Below are 17,565 nucleotides of genomic sequence, written 5' to 3'. Positions count from 1 at the left end.
TATGTTTTTTATATCAGTGAAAGGGAAACACATTTCACCATAATAACGTAAAAACCAACACAATTCCAGCTGTCAGTATAATCGCAGATGCAATTAGATCGACTTTACTACCAATTATAACAGATTCCACTAGCAGAAAAGCAACTGGAAATTATTTTTATTGTTTTATGGTAGTAACTCCTAGAAATGTGCTTTAGTAAAGTGTGAGGTGTTAATCTCTGCCTTTATGGTGTTGTTTATTCAGTTGCTACACGCGTGCAGCTTTGTTTGTGTGTATCAAGCGTGCATCCTCGTTTTTTTAATTGTGCTTTATTCCCTAAAAATGAGTAAAATGCTTAAAAGGTGTGAAAAGGAAGCGTCCTGGTGAAGACACTGCAGATTCAGAGAGAAAAATAAAAGCAATATCGATAAACAGAGGCGGACTAGGTCAAAAATTCTTACCCGGGAAAATTGTAGTGACCTCATACTAGCGTTGATGGCCAAAATCCACCGGCCCAACAGGGTTTCCCCGGGAAGGCTTATGGCCAGTCCGCCTCTATCGATATATAAAAAATATGAAATTGTGAAACGCTTTGAGCGAAATGAAAACCATGTGATATTCCACGTGCTACAGACCTAAATGAGGCAATGCCAAGAATTACAAAGAATGCAGAGAAAATAAAAACAACTTTTATAGCAGGACCAACTCAAAGTGTAATTAAAATCCATTAGATTAAGACAGAATTGGAAGAGATGGAACGGCTGTCATCTGTTTGGATAGAAAATCAAACAAAAAACAAGTTTGCTTACGATAGAAGCAAAAGTAAAAGTTTATTACGTAATAGTTGTAATAAAATACGTAAGTATTTTATTACGATTATTTATTGTGTTTGGTAATGTTTTGGTTACAAATGTGTGTTCAATCTTGGGTGGTCAGCACCTAACGCTATTTTTCCCATACGCCCCATTGTTTATATTGCACGATTTTGCATTGCACAAGGGTTTCTAGGAACACAACTATCATGCTATATGAGGACTGACTGTATTGGTAATTTATAATCATCAGATGTAGTTTTCTCTAAGCTCATTAGTTCATATGCCATACATTTTATCAAAAAAATCTGGAGAAATGTTTTTCTGCTGAGCGCACTATTAGCATTAGCATTAGTAGAGGCATTTGATGCAAGAAAGCAAGCTTATGCAGCATAAGCCAAAAAAAAAAAAAAATAAAGTAAAATAAATAAATAAAAAATAACCACTTCCACTTCACCCCTCTGTTCGTTCGAAATACCTGTCCAGCTGAGCCTTAAACTTATTTAGGCTATCAACTTCCACGACAAGGGATGGAAGTCTGTTCCACCAACCAACCAACCAACCAACCACCCGCTGGCTAAAGGCAAATTTCCGCACATCTATCCTACATCTGTCTTTCCTCAAATTGAATTTATGCCCTCTCAGGTGATTATTCTGAGCAAGAGGAAGAATCCCATCAGCATTGAGCATGCTCAAACCATTCAAGGCTTTGTACACCTCTATAAGATCACCTCGCTGGTGCCTAGTCTCCAGACACTGTAATTCGCAAAACTTAAGCCTTTCTTCGTAAGAGCACCCCTTTGTTCCATTCACTAATCTTGTTGCCCTTCTCTGTACTCGTTCCAGCAGCTCTACATCCTTCTTGAAATGAGGCCTCCAGGCCTGTATACAGTACTCTAGATGTGGCCTGACCATTGCATTATACAAGGGAATAATCACCTCCATATCCCTGCTAGAAAAATTCCTATATATCATTGACAATACACCATGAGCTACTCTTGCAGCCCGTCTGCACTGCTCAGAGAACTTCATATCTGCCTGAACAACCACCCCAAGGTCCCTTTCATTCTCTACCACTGTCAGTGTAGTACCACACAGTTGATACATTGCTCTGGGGTTGCTGTTTCCCATATGTAGTACTTTACATTTGTCAATGTTAAACTTCATTTGCCACCTCTCAGCCCATCTGCTCAACCTTTCCAGATCCTGTTGCAGCAGCATAGTGTCAGTAGTGTCCTTAACAACCCTGCCAAACTTCGTATCGTCTGCAAACTTGGACATTAAGCTTGATATACCATCATCAATATCATTTATAAATACAGAGAACAATAAAGGACCCAATACTGAACCCTGAGGGACTCCACTAATAACATTAGTCCATGATTACCACTCTCTGTCTTCTCCACCCCCCAACCACCCCTTTATCCCTAACAGCAATTTGCCTCCAATGCCACACTGCTCCAATTTGTGCAGCAGTCTTCTATGTGCAACAGTTTCAAAAGCCTTTCTAAGATCCAAGTATATAATATCAAAGTTATTCCCTGCATCCAGTTCTTTTGTGACTGCATCATAGTATCCAATCAAATTGGTCAGGCAAGACTTACCCTTAACAAAACCATGCCGTGTCCAAGCTATAACTGAAGTCTTGTCTAGATGATCCTGCAGTACTTCTTTAACCAGTGCCTCCATTAATTTTCCGGGAACAGAAGTTATACTCACAGGTTTATAATTACTTGTGTCAGCCTTTGATCCTCCCTTGTGAATTGGGGTCACATTTGCACATCTCCAGTCCACGTGTACCTCCCCTGAGTCCAAGGAAGCTCTCATAATTATGGCTAAGGGTTTGCTTACTTCCTTTGCTGCCTCCTTTAATATAACTGGATAGATCCCATCCACCCCAGGTGCCTTTCTTGTGTTTATCTTCAACAATTTTTCCTCCACTTTACTCTCGGTTATTACAAGATTCTGTAGCTTACTGCTAGAGTTGAATACACCTCTGGCATTCCCCTCGCTGAATAACTCCTCGTGTGTGAATGTCGATGCAAAATATTCATTTAGTTTGTTAGCTACCTGAGCAGGGTCATCAACAGTTGACCCATCGATATCAAGTGGACCAATCTGATTCATCCCCTTCCTTCTAGAGTTTACATAAGTAAAGAACTCTTTGCTGTTTTTCTTTGCATCCCTTGCCAAAGATTTCTCGTAATCTGCCTTCGCCTGCCTAACCTCCTTTGTAACTTGGTTGCATATCAACTTGTATCTATCATAGGCTTCTGTGTCATGTGTTAATTTGTAAGTATCCCATGCATTTTTCTTCTCTGCCATATGCCTCATTAGTTCATCTGACATCCATTTAGGCCTAAACCTTGAACAATATTTCTTAGTTAGTATGTAAAGCCTAGTAGCTTCCAAGATAAGTTCTTTGAATGCTTCCCATTTTGAATTTGCTGTTGGTAACATCATCAGTTGATCCCACTGTATAGAATTTAAATACTGTCTCAGTCCATCGTAGTCGCCTTTACGAAAGCAATACCCCTTCCCTTTACCCCTAATGGTAGTTACCTCTTTGAGTTACTCCCACTTCAGAACACTGTGATCACTGCCACTTAGTGGTTCATTTATCTGCAGATCCTTAATGCATGAAGAATAACTACTGATAATGAAATCAAGTGTATTACTCCCTCTTGTTGCCTCCCGAACATGCTGATGTAGAAAACAATCATCCAATAAATCCACAAAAGCCTTGCTAGTGTGTGAGTGACCAGCCCCCAAATTCCAGTCAATATCTGTGAAATTAAATCCCCCATTATAAGACTCTCTGATTTACTGGCCCACTATTTCTCTGTACAGTTCCTTATTATACTCATCAGAGTCATTAGGCCTATAGCACACTCCTACTCTCAATTTTGATCTCCCAATGCTTATGTCACACCAAACTGACTCGACACTGCACTGTCCAGTGATGTTGACTGGCTTCACTTCCTTGGATTTTATGTGTTTCTTAACTAATAGCATAACTCCTTCTCCCTTCCTATCCTGTCTATCCTTTCTGTAGACATTGTACTCCCCAAATTCCAGTTCTGCATTCCTTATATCTGTGTGACACCACATCTCTGAAATCCCAACAATATCTGCCTTTGATGTTTTGAGCAATACCTCAAATTCATCAAATTTATTTACTAAACTCCTAGCATTGGTGTACACGCAAGTATACATGCACCTGCTCTTCCTCTTAGCCACCCTAACACAACCCATGTGTTTACTTGTACCCCCATGATTCCCAGCGGACTCTGAAATATCCTTCATCTTATTTTCCAGGCCGCTGCTCATTCCAATAGAGCAGTGCAAGAATCACTTTCTCCTCTGCCAGTGGCTACTGTTAATCTATTAGTCCTTGTATCCCCCCAATCTAGCAGTTATCCGACCCACCTAACACTGCCTCGATAGCATCAGCAAACATTCTTGCACCCTTTCTATTTAAGTGTATCCCATCCCTGTAGAAGCAGTCTCTCCTGTTAACAAGTACAGACCAGGCTGAAAAAAATTCTACCCCTTGAGCCCTGCACAATCTTTCCAGGGCCGAATTGATCGACAGGGCTCTCATCATATACTCCCTCGTATCGTGTCTGGGCAGAATTGCAGACACTTTCAAATTCAACCCTAATTCACGGCTTTTTTTCATCAGTGACCTGTACTTATTAAGTAATTCCGCCGGTCTCCTACTCTTAATATCATTAGTGCCAACGTGTACAACTATATCACCTTTTGTGCCCTTAAAAGATGATATCCGCTCTACAACGTCATCAACCTTTGCCCCTGGCAGACATACCCTGATCCTGTTCCATCTATCCTTTTTACAAAGCATGTTTCCCGTTTCCCTGACAATAGAGTCAACAACAACTACTAGTTCCTTTGGGACCAGCGCATTCTGCCTTGGGAGTTGCCGCTGTGTTGCGCGATGACCAAGTGCAAGCTCTGGCATTGGTGTGGGCATCTGAGAGCTTGATGGGCCCCTCACTTGTAATCCTTCGAGGGCATCCACCCTGTCCTTCAAGCTCTCATATAGGCCCATGACAACGCTGAGTTGTCGCCTGATTTCCTTACACTCCTTGCATCGCGCACATACGAAGATATCCCCCATGGCAGTATCATGTCAACCCACAAAGTCTGGAAAGTTAAAAATTCCATATGATAAAGCATTCTAATTTGTCCCTTGTCTCTATAATTCAATGTAATCATCATAGTCTCTTTACTGTATAATGGACTCAAATTGCAATTTTTGTTTTCCCAGTGTTGATGTCACACCATTCTGAATCAGTATTAAATTGACAACATTTGTTTACTATTTTGTATTATTTGATAGTATAAGCCAGAGCTGCGATCCTCAATCCATTCTATGTTGATCTCAATCTTTGTAAAAGAATAAGAGAAGTTAGCATTAGCATTAGTAGAGGCATATGATGCAAGAAAGCAAGCTTATTCACCATCAGCCAAAAAAAAAAAAAAAAAAAAAACACACCACTCCCAATTCACCTTTCCGTTCGCTCGAAATACCTGTCCAGTTGAGCCTTTAATTTGTTTAGCCTATCAACTTCAACAAGTGATGGAAGTCGGTTCCACCAACCAACCACCCGCTGGCCAAAGGCAAATTTCCGCACATCTATCCGACATCCGTCCTTCCTCAGTTTGAATTTATGCCCCCTGAGCTGATTATTCTGAGCAAGATGAAGAATCCCATTGGCATTGAGCATGCTCAAACCATTCAAAGCCTTATATACCTCTATTAGATCACCTCGCCTGTGCCTAGTCTCCAGACTCTGTAATTTGCAAAACTTAAGCCTTTCTTCGTAAGAGCAACCCTTTGTTCCATTCATTAATCTTGTTGCCCTTCTCTGTACCCGTTCCAGCAACTCTACATCCTTCTTGAAATGAGGCCTCCAGACCTGTATACAGTACTCAAGATGTGGCCTAACCATTGCCTTATACAAGGGAATAATCACCTCCTTATCCCTGCTAGAAAAATTCCTGTATATCATTGACAAGACACCATGAGCTACTCTTGCAGCTCGTCTGCACTGCTCAGAGAACTTCATATCTGCCTGCACAATTACCCCCAGGTCCTTTCCATTCTCTACCACTGTCAGTGTAGTACCGCAGAGTTGATACGTTGCTCTGGGGTTACTGTTTCCCATATGTAGTACTTTACATTTGTCAATGTTAAACTTCATTTGCCACCTCTCAGCCCATCTGTTCAACATTTCCAGATCCTGTTGCAGCAGCATAGTGTCAGTGGTGTCCTTAACAACCCTGCCAACCTTTCTATCATCTGCAAACTTGGACGTTAAACTTGATATCCCATCATCAATATCATTCATAAACACTGAAAACAACAACGGACCCAACACTGAACCCTGAGGAACTCCACTAATAACATTAGTCCACGTTGAGCAGTGTCCATTGATTACCACTCTGTCTTCTGCCACTCAACCATCCCCTTATCCATAGCAGCAATTTGCCTCCAATGCCACACTGCTCCAATTTGTGCAGCAGTCTTCCATGTGCAACAGTATCAAAAGCCCTTCTAAGATCCAAATATATAATATCAAAGTTATTCCCTGCATCCAGTTCTTTTGTGACTACATCATAGTATCCAATCCAAATGGTCAGGCAAGATCTGCCCTTAACAAAACCATGCTGCGTCTGAGCTATAACTGAATTCTTGTCTAGATGATCCTGCAGTGCTTCTTTAACCAGTGCCTCCATTAATTTACCTGGAATAGAAGTTAAACTAACAGGTCTATAATTACTTGTGTCAGCCTTTGTTCCTCCTTGGTGAATTGGGGTTACATTTGCACATCTCAAGTCAATGGGTACCTCTCCTGAGTCCAAAGAAGCTCTCATAATTATGGCTAGGGGTTTGCTTACTTCCTTTGCTCCCTCCTTTAATATAACTGGATAGATCCCATCCACCCCAGGTGCCTTTTTTATGTTTATCCTCAACAATCTCTCCTCCACTTTCCTCTCAGTTATTACAAAATCATCCAGCTCACTGCCAATGTTTACTTTACCTACATCATTCTCCTTCCTGAATAACTCCTCATGCGTGAATGTAGATGCAAAATACTCGTTTAGATTGTTAGCAACTTGAGCAGGATCCTCAACTGTTGAACCATCAATATCCAGTGAACCAATCTGATTCATTCCTTTCCTTCTTGAGTTTAAATAGGTAAAGAATTCTTCTGTTTTTCTTTGCATCCTTTGCCAAGGATTTTTCGTAGTCTGCCTTTGCCTGCCTAATCTCCTTTTTGACTTGGTTACAGACCAACTTATATCTATCATAGGCTTCCATGTCACCCATTAATTTGTATGTATCCCATGCATTTTTCTTCTCTGCCACGTCTCATTAGTTCATCTGACAACCATTTAGGCCTAAACCTTGAACAATATTTCTTAGTTGGTATATAAAGCCTGGTAGCCTCCAAGATTAGTTCCTTGAATGCTTCCCATTTTGAGTTTGCTGTTGGTAACATCATCAGTTGGTCCCACTGTATAGAATTTAAATTCTGTCTCAGACCATCATAGTCGCCTTTGCGAAAACAAAAACACTTCCCTTTACCTCTGATGGTAGTTACGTCCTTGAGTAAATCCCACTTCAACACACTGATCACTGCCACCTAGTGGTTCATTTATCTGCAGATTCTTAATGCATGAAGAATCACTACTGATAATCAGATCAAGAGTATTGTTCCATCTTGTTGCCTCACAAACATGCTGATGTAGAAAACAACCATCCAATAAATCCACAAAAGCCTTGCTAGTGTGCGAGTGACCAACCCACAAATTCCAGTCAATATCTGGGAAATTAAAATCCCCCATTATAAGACTCTCTGATTTACTGGCCCACTCCACTCTGTTTCCCTGTACAATATCTTATTATACTCATCAGAGTCATTAGGCCTATAGCACACTCCTACTCAATTTTGATTTCCCTATGCTTATGTCACACCAAACTGACTCAACACTGCCCTCTCCATCGATGTCGATTGGCTTCACTTCCTTGGACTTTGTGTTTCTTAACTAATAGCATAACCCCTCCTCCCCTGTCTATCCTTTCTGTAGACGTTGTGCTCCCCAAATTCCAGTTCTGCATTCCTTATATCTGTGTGACACCACGTATCTGATATCCCAACAATATGTGCCCTTGATGTTTTGAGCAATACCTCAAATTCATCAAATTTATTTTCCAAACTCCTAGCATTGGTGTACACGCAGGTATACATGCACCTGTTTCTATTCTTGGCTACCCTAACACAACCCATGTGTTTACTTGTACCGCAATGACTCCCAGCAGTCTCTGAAATATCCTGCATCTTGTTTTTCAGGCTTCTGCTCATTTCAATAGAAGAAGTGCAAGAATCACTTCCACCTTTGCCAGTGGCTACTGTTAATCTATTCGTCCTTGTATCCCGCCCCCCCCAACTAGCAGTTTTCCGACCCACCTAACTCTGCCTCGACAGCATCAGCAAAAATTCTTGCACCCTTTCTATTTAAGTGTATCCCATCCCTGTAGAAGCAATCTCTCCTGTTAACAAGTACAGTCCAGGCTGAAAAAAATTCTACCCCTTGAGCCTTGCACAATCCCTCCAGGGCCGAATTGATCGACAAGGCTCTCATCATATACTCCCTCGTATCGTGTCTGGGCAGAATTGCAGACACTTTCAAATTCAACCCTAATTCACGGCTTTTTTTCAACAGTGACCTGTACTTGCTAAGTAATTCCGCCGGTCTCCTACTCTTAATATCATTAGTGCCAACGTGTACAACTATATCACCCTTTTGTGCCCTTAAAAGATGATATCCGCTCTACAACGTCAACAACCTTTGCCCCTGGCAGACATACCCTGGTCCTATTCCACCTATCCTTCTTACAAAGCATGTTCCCCCCGCTTCCCTGACAATAGAATCACCAACAACCACTAGTTCCTGTGGGACCAGCGCATTCTGCCTAGGGGGCTGCGTCTGTGTTGCCTGATGACCAAGTGCAAGCTCTGGCGTTGATGTGGGCGGCTGAGAGCTTGATGGGCCCCTCAATTTATTTCCTTCGAGGGCATCCACCCTGTCCAAGCTCTCATAAAGGCCCATAACAACGCTGAGTTGTCGCCTGATTTCCTTGCACTCCTTACATCGTGCACACACAAAGACATCCCCCCTTGACAGTATCATGTCTCATACCCGACTGCTCCACAAACATCAAGCAAACAGTGCATTTTAAAAGACTGTGATTCAGAGGGCAACTGCCCCCCTCAGTTCTCCCCTGAACCACAGCACTCCCATTAGCTTGAGCCTTTTGCTTTGCTGCTCTGGTCTGAGTCATGATTCCGATTTAATTCAATAAAATTTCAAAACAAAATTAAATCCTTAAGTTTTATCCCAAAACAGTTATAACGCTATATTTATTTGTTTTTTCGGTATCTAGTGTTTTCTACGAGTTCCCCGTTATATAACTTCCGTGTCACGTGTACCACTATAGTTATGTATTAATTATTTGTTACGATTATGTCGTTATATATATATATATATATATATATATAGAGTTAAAAGTACAATTTAATTGACAATAAAGTTCATCAAGATTAATAGATTTACTGATTAATTGACAATATTATATTATGCACTATACTACACTAAGCTTATGCTATCGTGTAAAAATGGCGGGAATTCACGATCGGTACTTCTGCGGACTCGTAAGTATTGATTAGATTCCAAATCTCGCTATCTCAATTTGGAATAAACTAAGGATCTTGACTAGGTCTATAATCTACTTATAGAAGATAATTTAATATAAAAATTGGTTAATAAATCGACTAAATTTGGTTAAAAAAAAAAAGACCTCTCGTTCAATTTGTAACACGTGGATTTGATACCATTACCGATATTAAGTAATACCTACAAAATCTCTGTCTAAGTTAAACTTTTAACTAAGTATCGTAACTAGGAATATAAAGCTACTCTAGAAATAAGTTAATATGACAATTTAAGCTAATAAATCAGAAAATAAATCAGGAAAAACTTCTCTGTTCCAAGAGCGTCAAAGAGCTTCGTCCGCACAGGCTATGCTCGTACCCATCGTTGACCACAGTATGATACGTAGAACACTTCAGTATGATACTCTCCAGAAATTAAAACGAATGTAACATTACAGTAAAAATTAAATTAAAAAATCAAAAATATTACATTGCAAATCAATTAATTTTTTACTGTAATGAGAGTATCATACGGAAGTGTTCTACCTATCATATTGAGGTAAACTTCTCTTATTCTTTAACAAGTGTTTTGTGGTATGTGCTTCTTAACTATAAGAATTGCTCTCCTCCCACCCTTCCCATCACCTCAGTACATAGTATAATCACAATATTCAAATTCTCTATCTCTGGCATCCGTGCAACATCATGTTACTGTTAAATCTATAATGTCAACCTTAGAAATGATGACAGATTTTAAAATAATGCCAACATATAATGTCAGTATTTATTTCAAATTTGTTAAATTTATTTACTGTACTCCTAGCATTAAGAGTGTAATAAATAAGCACTCAAGCAAATAACTATGTGCTTTTTGTAACCCTTGTGCAGCCCTTGTAATGCTTTCCCTCCTGCTTTTCAGGCTATTACAAGTTTAAATAGGAGCAGTCGATGTATCAGTATTTCATCTCTGCTTCTGCTGCTGCAGCTGTTGAAATATTAGTATCGTGCCCCTCCCCAACGCTGTTTGACCTACCTAATATTGCCTTGATGACATCTTAACAAACATTCTTGCACCCCTGTTTGAGTGTATTACATCCCTATTGAAATAGGTGGGAGGGGGAAGGAAAGGAACAACTTCCTTTCCTTCCTTCTACTTCCTAGTTAAAAGACAGAGTTAATAGACCTGTTTTTTAACTAGAACTGACAATTCTGAGAAAAAATGCACCAGGAGCCCAAATGATTGATCTCTTGGCCCAAATGATTGAGAAGGGGCTCAGCATGAATCCAGTTATCATCACAAAATTCTGGACAATTTTAAATTTAATCTGAACTCACAGCTTTTCTCATCATCATCCATCACTTAAGAAGTAGATGCTCCTCTACTTCTTAAGTAGAGGAGCATCTGAATTTCCATGGAATAGTAGCATTCTATGGAAAATAAACATAGACATCAAATAATTAATCTTCAAGGATATAAATTAATTATTTCTTTCAAGTAATTTTAAATTATTTCTGAATTATGAACAATTGTAATTTTTATTTTTACTAGCCTTAACGAAACCAAGTGATGCCATTTTCCCATTTGATTTCAAAAGCTCTCTGATAACATACACAAACACAAAGGTGGAGTATATGGACTCAGAAAGGGCCCTTCTAGGATATTTATTGGCGAAAGTTCACAAGATGGATCCAGATGTAATTGTGGTTAGTACGATTTTATTGAATGTTTGTATGACTTTCCATTTGTGAGTGATGCCACATATATATGGTGTTCCACATAAAACTGGCCTACCTCATACTGATGTGATATTCATTTTTGAACAACTCCTGCATGAAGTTGTTCAAAGAATGAATTTTAGCCAAATCATTTCAGTTTGCATGTACATTCGGAGAGAATAAATAAAGTTACTTTTGACTGATTTTTTTTTTTTTTTTTTGTTTATTTCATTTTACTCCTGTCTAGATTTCTCCAGTGATTGGGGCCAGTTTTATACAAAACACCTTGTAGTATAATGAAGTTTATTGGATTAAAAAATGTGCACATTTTTTTTTTATTTTTTATTATTTGACCTGCATTATAGTTGCTGCTAGATTATCTAGTGTTTTTATTTTGAGCTAGTACTAGTCTGATGTAAAGGAGACAAGACAGATTGACAATAACAACTGGAGGTGAGGAACCACATAAATTAATAATTCTTGACTACATCAACCAGATTTTAGAATATATTTATTATAAAGAAATGCAGTTAAAATCTAACTAATTAAAACACACAATGGAAATATTACACTAAATTGTTTCAAATATTCCAGGTTAAAATCACTAAAAGCAAAATAATAAAATTTGAAAAAAAAAAAAAAAAAAAAAAGGAACTTTTGGCATCTATGTACACTTTTATCATCTGTAAAAGTTACATTAGGGCGGTGAGTTTAAATACATGATAATGATTGGATGTATAATTTAGAGGAGAAAGAACTGTGGGGATGTTTGAACAAAAATGAAGAGATGGAGGTGAGAGGTAAAGGAATGGAAGGAGAAAATGGTGTGGGGTGGAAGGAAAGGAAAGGAAGTAGTTCCATTATGTTCCAAGGTTAAAGGAACCTCTGGCTCATTTATGAATTAACAGAAAAGGGATGCGGAAGGAAGAGGCAGGAAAGAGATCCGTGGCATCATCTGTCCAAATCAGATATGGGATGTGCATGCACTCCATTATTTCTGTTCAGAGTATGTCTAGTGCTGCATATTTGGGCAAGATTTTATCCATAAACAGATGCTGAAATTTTGTGCCCTGTTAGTTACTTGAACATTATTTGGGCTTATGTTCCTCCTGTGAATTGCGCATCTGTTGCTGATTGGGCAGAATGACCATTCACAGTGGAAGTAAATGTCTTTTAAGTTGTCCTCCATACCACCACAAATAGGCTCACCTCTATAGCTCACATTACAGTCTTTGCATGGTATGCTAAAAATCATGGTTTCTTGTATTAATGGTATGGGGATTTTTAAAAGAATAGAAGGATGCACTGTTTGTAGTTTTCTACACAGTGTTAAAATTGTAACTTTGCAAAATTCTGGCAATTCTTTGGGTTATCCATAAGTTGAAAGGAATGCATCCCATATCAGATGCTTGGTTTAAGTCTGATCCATTGGAGTGTAGGGGTTAAAGATCAGTATTTGTGTATCTTTGTGTTAATAATGACCCCCAGTAGTTTATTTGTTCTGGAAAGTAATATTTGAATTTCCTGAAATTTATGCAATTTGAGAATAGCCATGCTCTTCCCTTCATTGATATAATGTGGAAGAGGATAGGATCATGCTTAATAAAATCAGTGTATTCCTTAATGCATTGTCTCAAAAAGCCTTTTCACTGAATACACTCTATTTTGTTTCTACTGCTATTTTCTTTATTTATAAATTAGAGTAGATCTTTCACACTACCAGAAATAGTCAGAGGCCCAGAAAAGATATCGCTCCACTTTTCTGTTTCTTTTTATTAGCAATACTAAAAAAACTAACTTGGCCACTTGGTCACCTTGTGTCCCTCTCCTTTCTCCCCATGGTGGGGCCAGAAATCTGGATTATAAAGCTCCTTTTCATGAGTCCATGTTTTGCTTCTTTCAACCCTCAGGGTTGAAAGGAGCAAAACATGGAAGTGATAACTTTGCACTGATTGACTGCAGATCCAAATTCCATAGATTTGCATCAATGGAATCCAGTGATAACATTTGCATCAATCCAGTGATAATGAATGCACTGATTGACTGCAGATCCAAATTCCATAGATTTGCATCAATCCAATGATTGATTTGCATCAGTCCATTGATTGATTTGCATCAGTCCATTGATTGATTTGCATCAGTCCAATGATTGATTTGCATCAATCCAATGATAACAATGATAAAAATTTGCATAAATCCAACGATAATCCAATGTTATCCAGTGATAACAATGATAGCATCCCAAGTAGAATATAAGCAAAAAGGCCTATGTGCTCTGGATTCATATCCAATGGGGATTTCCAGGACTGCTGCAAGTCCTAGTGGAATAAGTAAATACATGGGCTGTGTTAGAGTAACTAAGGGTAGAAACAGGTGCATGTATACTTGAATGTAAACCAGTGCTGGAGTATAGTTAATAAATTCGATGTGCTTGAAGTTCTAGCCAAGATATCAAAGGCAGATATTGTTAGGATATCAGAGACGTGGTGTCACACAGACGTAAGCAGTGAAAAATTGGAATTTGGAGAGTACAATGTGTACAGAAAGGAAGGACAGGAAGGGAGGAGGAGGAGATATGCTGTTAGTTAAGAAACACTTAAAATCTAAGGAAGTGCATGGAATTGATGTTGGTGGACAGTGCAATGTTGAGTCTGTTTGGTGTGACATAAGCACTGGGAAAGAAAAAATGAGTGGTGTATATTATAGGCCTAATGAATCTGATGAGTATAATCAGTAATTGTGCAGACAAATAGAGTGGGCCAGTAAATCAGAGTGTCTTTTAATGGGGGATTTTAATTTCCCAGAGATTGACTGGAATTTGTCACTCACACACTAGCAAGGCTTTTGTGGATTTATTGGATGATTATTTTCTACAGCAGCATGTTCAAGAGGCAACTAGAGGGAATAATACTCTTGATCTGATTATCAGTAGTGATTCTTCATGCATTAAGAATCTGCAGATAAAGGAACCACTAGGTGGCAGTGATCAGTGTGCCGAAGTGGGATTTACTCAAAGAGGTAACTACCATCAAGGTTAAAGGGAAGAGTTTTTTCGTTTCTTAAAAGTGACTACAGTGGTCTGAGACAGTATTTAAATTCTCTATGTTGGGACCAACTGATGATGTTACCAACAGCAAATTCAAAATGGGAAGCTTCAAAGAATTAATCTTGGAACCTACTAGGCTTTTCATACCAACTAAGAAATACTGTTCAAGATTTAGGCCTAAATGGATGTCAGATGAACTAATTAGACATGTGACAGGGAAGAGAAATGCATGGGATATATATAAAATAACAGGTGACACAGAATCCTATGATAGATATAAGCTGGTCTGTAACCAAGTCACAAAGGAGGTTAGGCAGGCGAAGGCAGATTACGAGAAATCTTTGGCAAAGGATGCAAAGAAAAATAGCAAAGAGTTCTTTACCTATGTAAACTCTAGAAGGAAAGGGATGAATCAGAATGGTCCACTGGATATTGATGGTTCAACTGTTAATGATCCTACAAACTAAATCATTATTTTGCATCTGCATTCACACATGAGGAGTTATTCAGGGAGGGGAATGCCAGAGGTGAATTAAACTCTGGCAGTGAGCTAGATGATTTTGTAATAACTGAGGGAAAAGAGGAGGAGAAATTGTTGAAGATAAACATAAAAAAAAGGCACCCGTGGTGGATGGAATCTATCCAGTTATATTAAAGGAGGCGGCAAGGAAGTAAGCAAACCCTTAGCCATAATTTCGAGAGCTTCCCTGGACTCAGGGGAGGTACCCATGGACTGGAGATGTGCAAATTTGACCCCAATCCACAAAGGAGGATCAAAGGGAGACACCGGTAATTACAGACCTGTTAGTTTAACTTCTGTTCCAGGGAAATTAATGGAGGCACTGGTTAAAGAAGCATTGCTGGATCATCTAGACAAGACTTCAGTTATAGCTCAGACACAGCATGGGTTTGTTAAGGGGAAGTTAGTTAGTTATTTGGTTTTTAGGAGCACCAGCAACCAAGGCCATATTGCTCCGGTCATCCCCTGACCTTTCCACATCCTCCGTATTTGGTGGTGACAGCTCGAACCCTGCTCCTTCCCACCTGGCTACAGAGGCGCCTTGAGGTGAAGTCTTGTCTGACCAATTTGATTGTATACTATGATATAGTAACAAAGGAACTGGATGCAAAGAATAACTTTGATATCATATATTTGGATCTTAGAAAGGCCAACTACTGCACAAATTGGAGCAGTGTGGCATTGGAGGCAAATTGCTATTAAAGGGATGGTTGAGTGGGAGAGGACAGAGTGGTAATCAATGGACACTGCTCTTCGTGGACTAATGTTATTAGTGGAGTCCCTCAGGGTTCAGTGTTGGGTCCATTGTTGTTTTCTATATTTATAAATGATATTGATGATGGTATATCAGGATTAATGTCCAAGTTTGCAGACGAATCAAAGTTTGACAGGGTTGTTAATGACAGTACACTGCTGCAACAGGATTTAGAAAAGTTGAGCACATGGGTTGAGAGGTGGCAAATGTGAAGTACTACCTATAGGAAGCAGTAACCCTAGAGTAACGTAATGTATCAACTCTGTGGTACTACACTGACAGTGGTAGAGAATGAAAAGGACCTAGGGGTAATTGTGCAGGCAGATATGGAGTTTTCTGAGCAGTGCAGATGGTCTGCAAGAGTAGCTTGTGTCTTGTCAATGATATACAGGAATTTTTCTAGCAGGGATAAGGTGATTATCCCCTTGTATATGGCAATGGTCAGGCCACACCTTGGGTACTGTAAACAGGTCTGGAGGCCTCATTTTAAGAACTATGTAGAGCCGTTGGAACGAGTACACAGAAGGGCAACAAGCTTAGTGAATGGAACAGAGGGTTGCTCTTATAAAGAAAGGCTTAAGTTTTGCAAATTAGTGTCTGGAGACTAGACACCTGCGAGGTGGTCTGATTGAGATGTATAAAGCCTTGAATGGTTTGAGCATGCTCAATGCTGATGGGATTCTTCCTCTTGCTCAGAATAATCGCCTGAGAGGGCATAAATTCAAATTGAGGAAAGACAATTGTAGGATAGATGTGCGGAAGTTTGCCTTTAGCTAGCGGGTGGTTGATTGCTGGAAGAAACTTCCATATGTCGTAGAAGTTGATAGCTTAAATAGGGTTAAGGCAGAACTCAACAAACATATGGAGTGGGTGGATGGGTGAAATAAGGGTTGTTTTTTTTTTTTTTATCCCTTGGTGATGCAATATAAGCTTGCTTTCTTGCATGCGCCTTTGCTAATGCTAAAAATACTAAACAAAGTATTGTACCACAGAGAAAAATGGAAAGAAAGAAAAAAACAGGTTTCAGGTAAAATATACGTTTAATGCTTGCTATGAACAAAAAAACAGAAAAGTAATGCATAGCTTTGGGACGTGCGGGTGTCCATCAGTTGTGACCATTAATGGACCAATATACAGAATGCCATGCGTATTCTGTGGCTGTCATGTATGGTGAACTGCATGCTACAGGTGCAGGTAACAATTAGCTGTTAGAAGGGATTGCTTGCAGTTGTAGCTGTAATACCTGGGAAAGTTGTAAATGCCAATGTTTCTCAGCCAAGAGGATGGTCGTCTCAGTAATGGGATGGACACGGCATCCTCTGTTCCATTTAAAGAAACTACTGCAGCATGAGACATGCAGTGATTCTAACCAGATGCGATGACAGTAATGGCAAGCCTGATCAATAATCATGATGTTGCGGCATGGATGATTATCATGCTGGGTTGACCAGAACTTCGCTAAACAGATAGCTTTCTTGTGTTCAGATTTCTGAACATATGTTCAGAAACATGACTACTGAGTCTCCTGCCGGTTTCCCCAACGTAGCAGCCAGTGCAGCCTAATCCACTCTGCAGTGTGGGATGTGGAGAGATAGATGTCTTAACCCTCGAGATGAGAGTTCGCAACTTCCTGCCCGAGAGTTGCAAGCACTTTATCCCACGAGCCTTTAAGACTCTACGATAGGTTCGGGTAGAAAGGGATAAAGGTAGTTGAGGCGGAATCATTACTACGCATGGACCTGTAGGCAGCTACGTGGTTGTGGGCCTGTATGTCACACCTATCCAGAGCAATGGTGGGGTAGCCGCACCTTGCCAGATCTGTCTTAACCCTAGTAATCTCAGTGCGCCTGTCATCCGCAAAACTAGTGGGTCAGGCGTGGTTAGTAAGGCTCATGCCGTGCCGAGAAGATGGCTGCTTGCGTGTGCGCTGACTGGTAGTTGGGGAACTGTCCAGCACACATCGGCTTGTGATAGACTGATGTCTTTAGATGCA

General features: G+C 39.7%; 1 protein-coding gene across 1 annotated transcript in view; it reads left to right on the top strand.

Annotated features, from left to right (window-relative positions):
* PolA1 (DNA polymerase alpha catalytic subunit) overlaps positions 1-17,565 on the top strand; it is a 662,965-nt gene that overhangs the window by 267,267 nt on the left and 378,133 nt on the right. Inside the window, exon 17 of the mRNA XM_090387531.1 lies at positions 11,086-11,240. Within this exon, the coding sequence (XP_090243657.1) occupies positions 11,086-11,240 (155 nt within the window). The remainder of the gene's footprint in view (positions 1-11,085; positions 11,241-17,565) is intronic.

Source organism: Mastigoproctus giganteus, chromosome 1, assembly GCF_048544385.1.
Source record: "Mastigoproctus giganteus isolate SK-2022 chromosome 1, ASM4854438v1, whole genome shotgun sequence".
Lineage (NCBI taxonomy): Eukaryota > Metazoa > Arthropoda > Arachnida > Uropygi > Thelyphonidae > Mastigoproctus > Mastigoproctus giganteus.
Note: the sequence above shows the minus strand (reverse complement) of the source record. Positions and strands in the feature narration are given on the sequence as shown.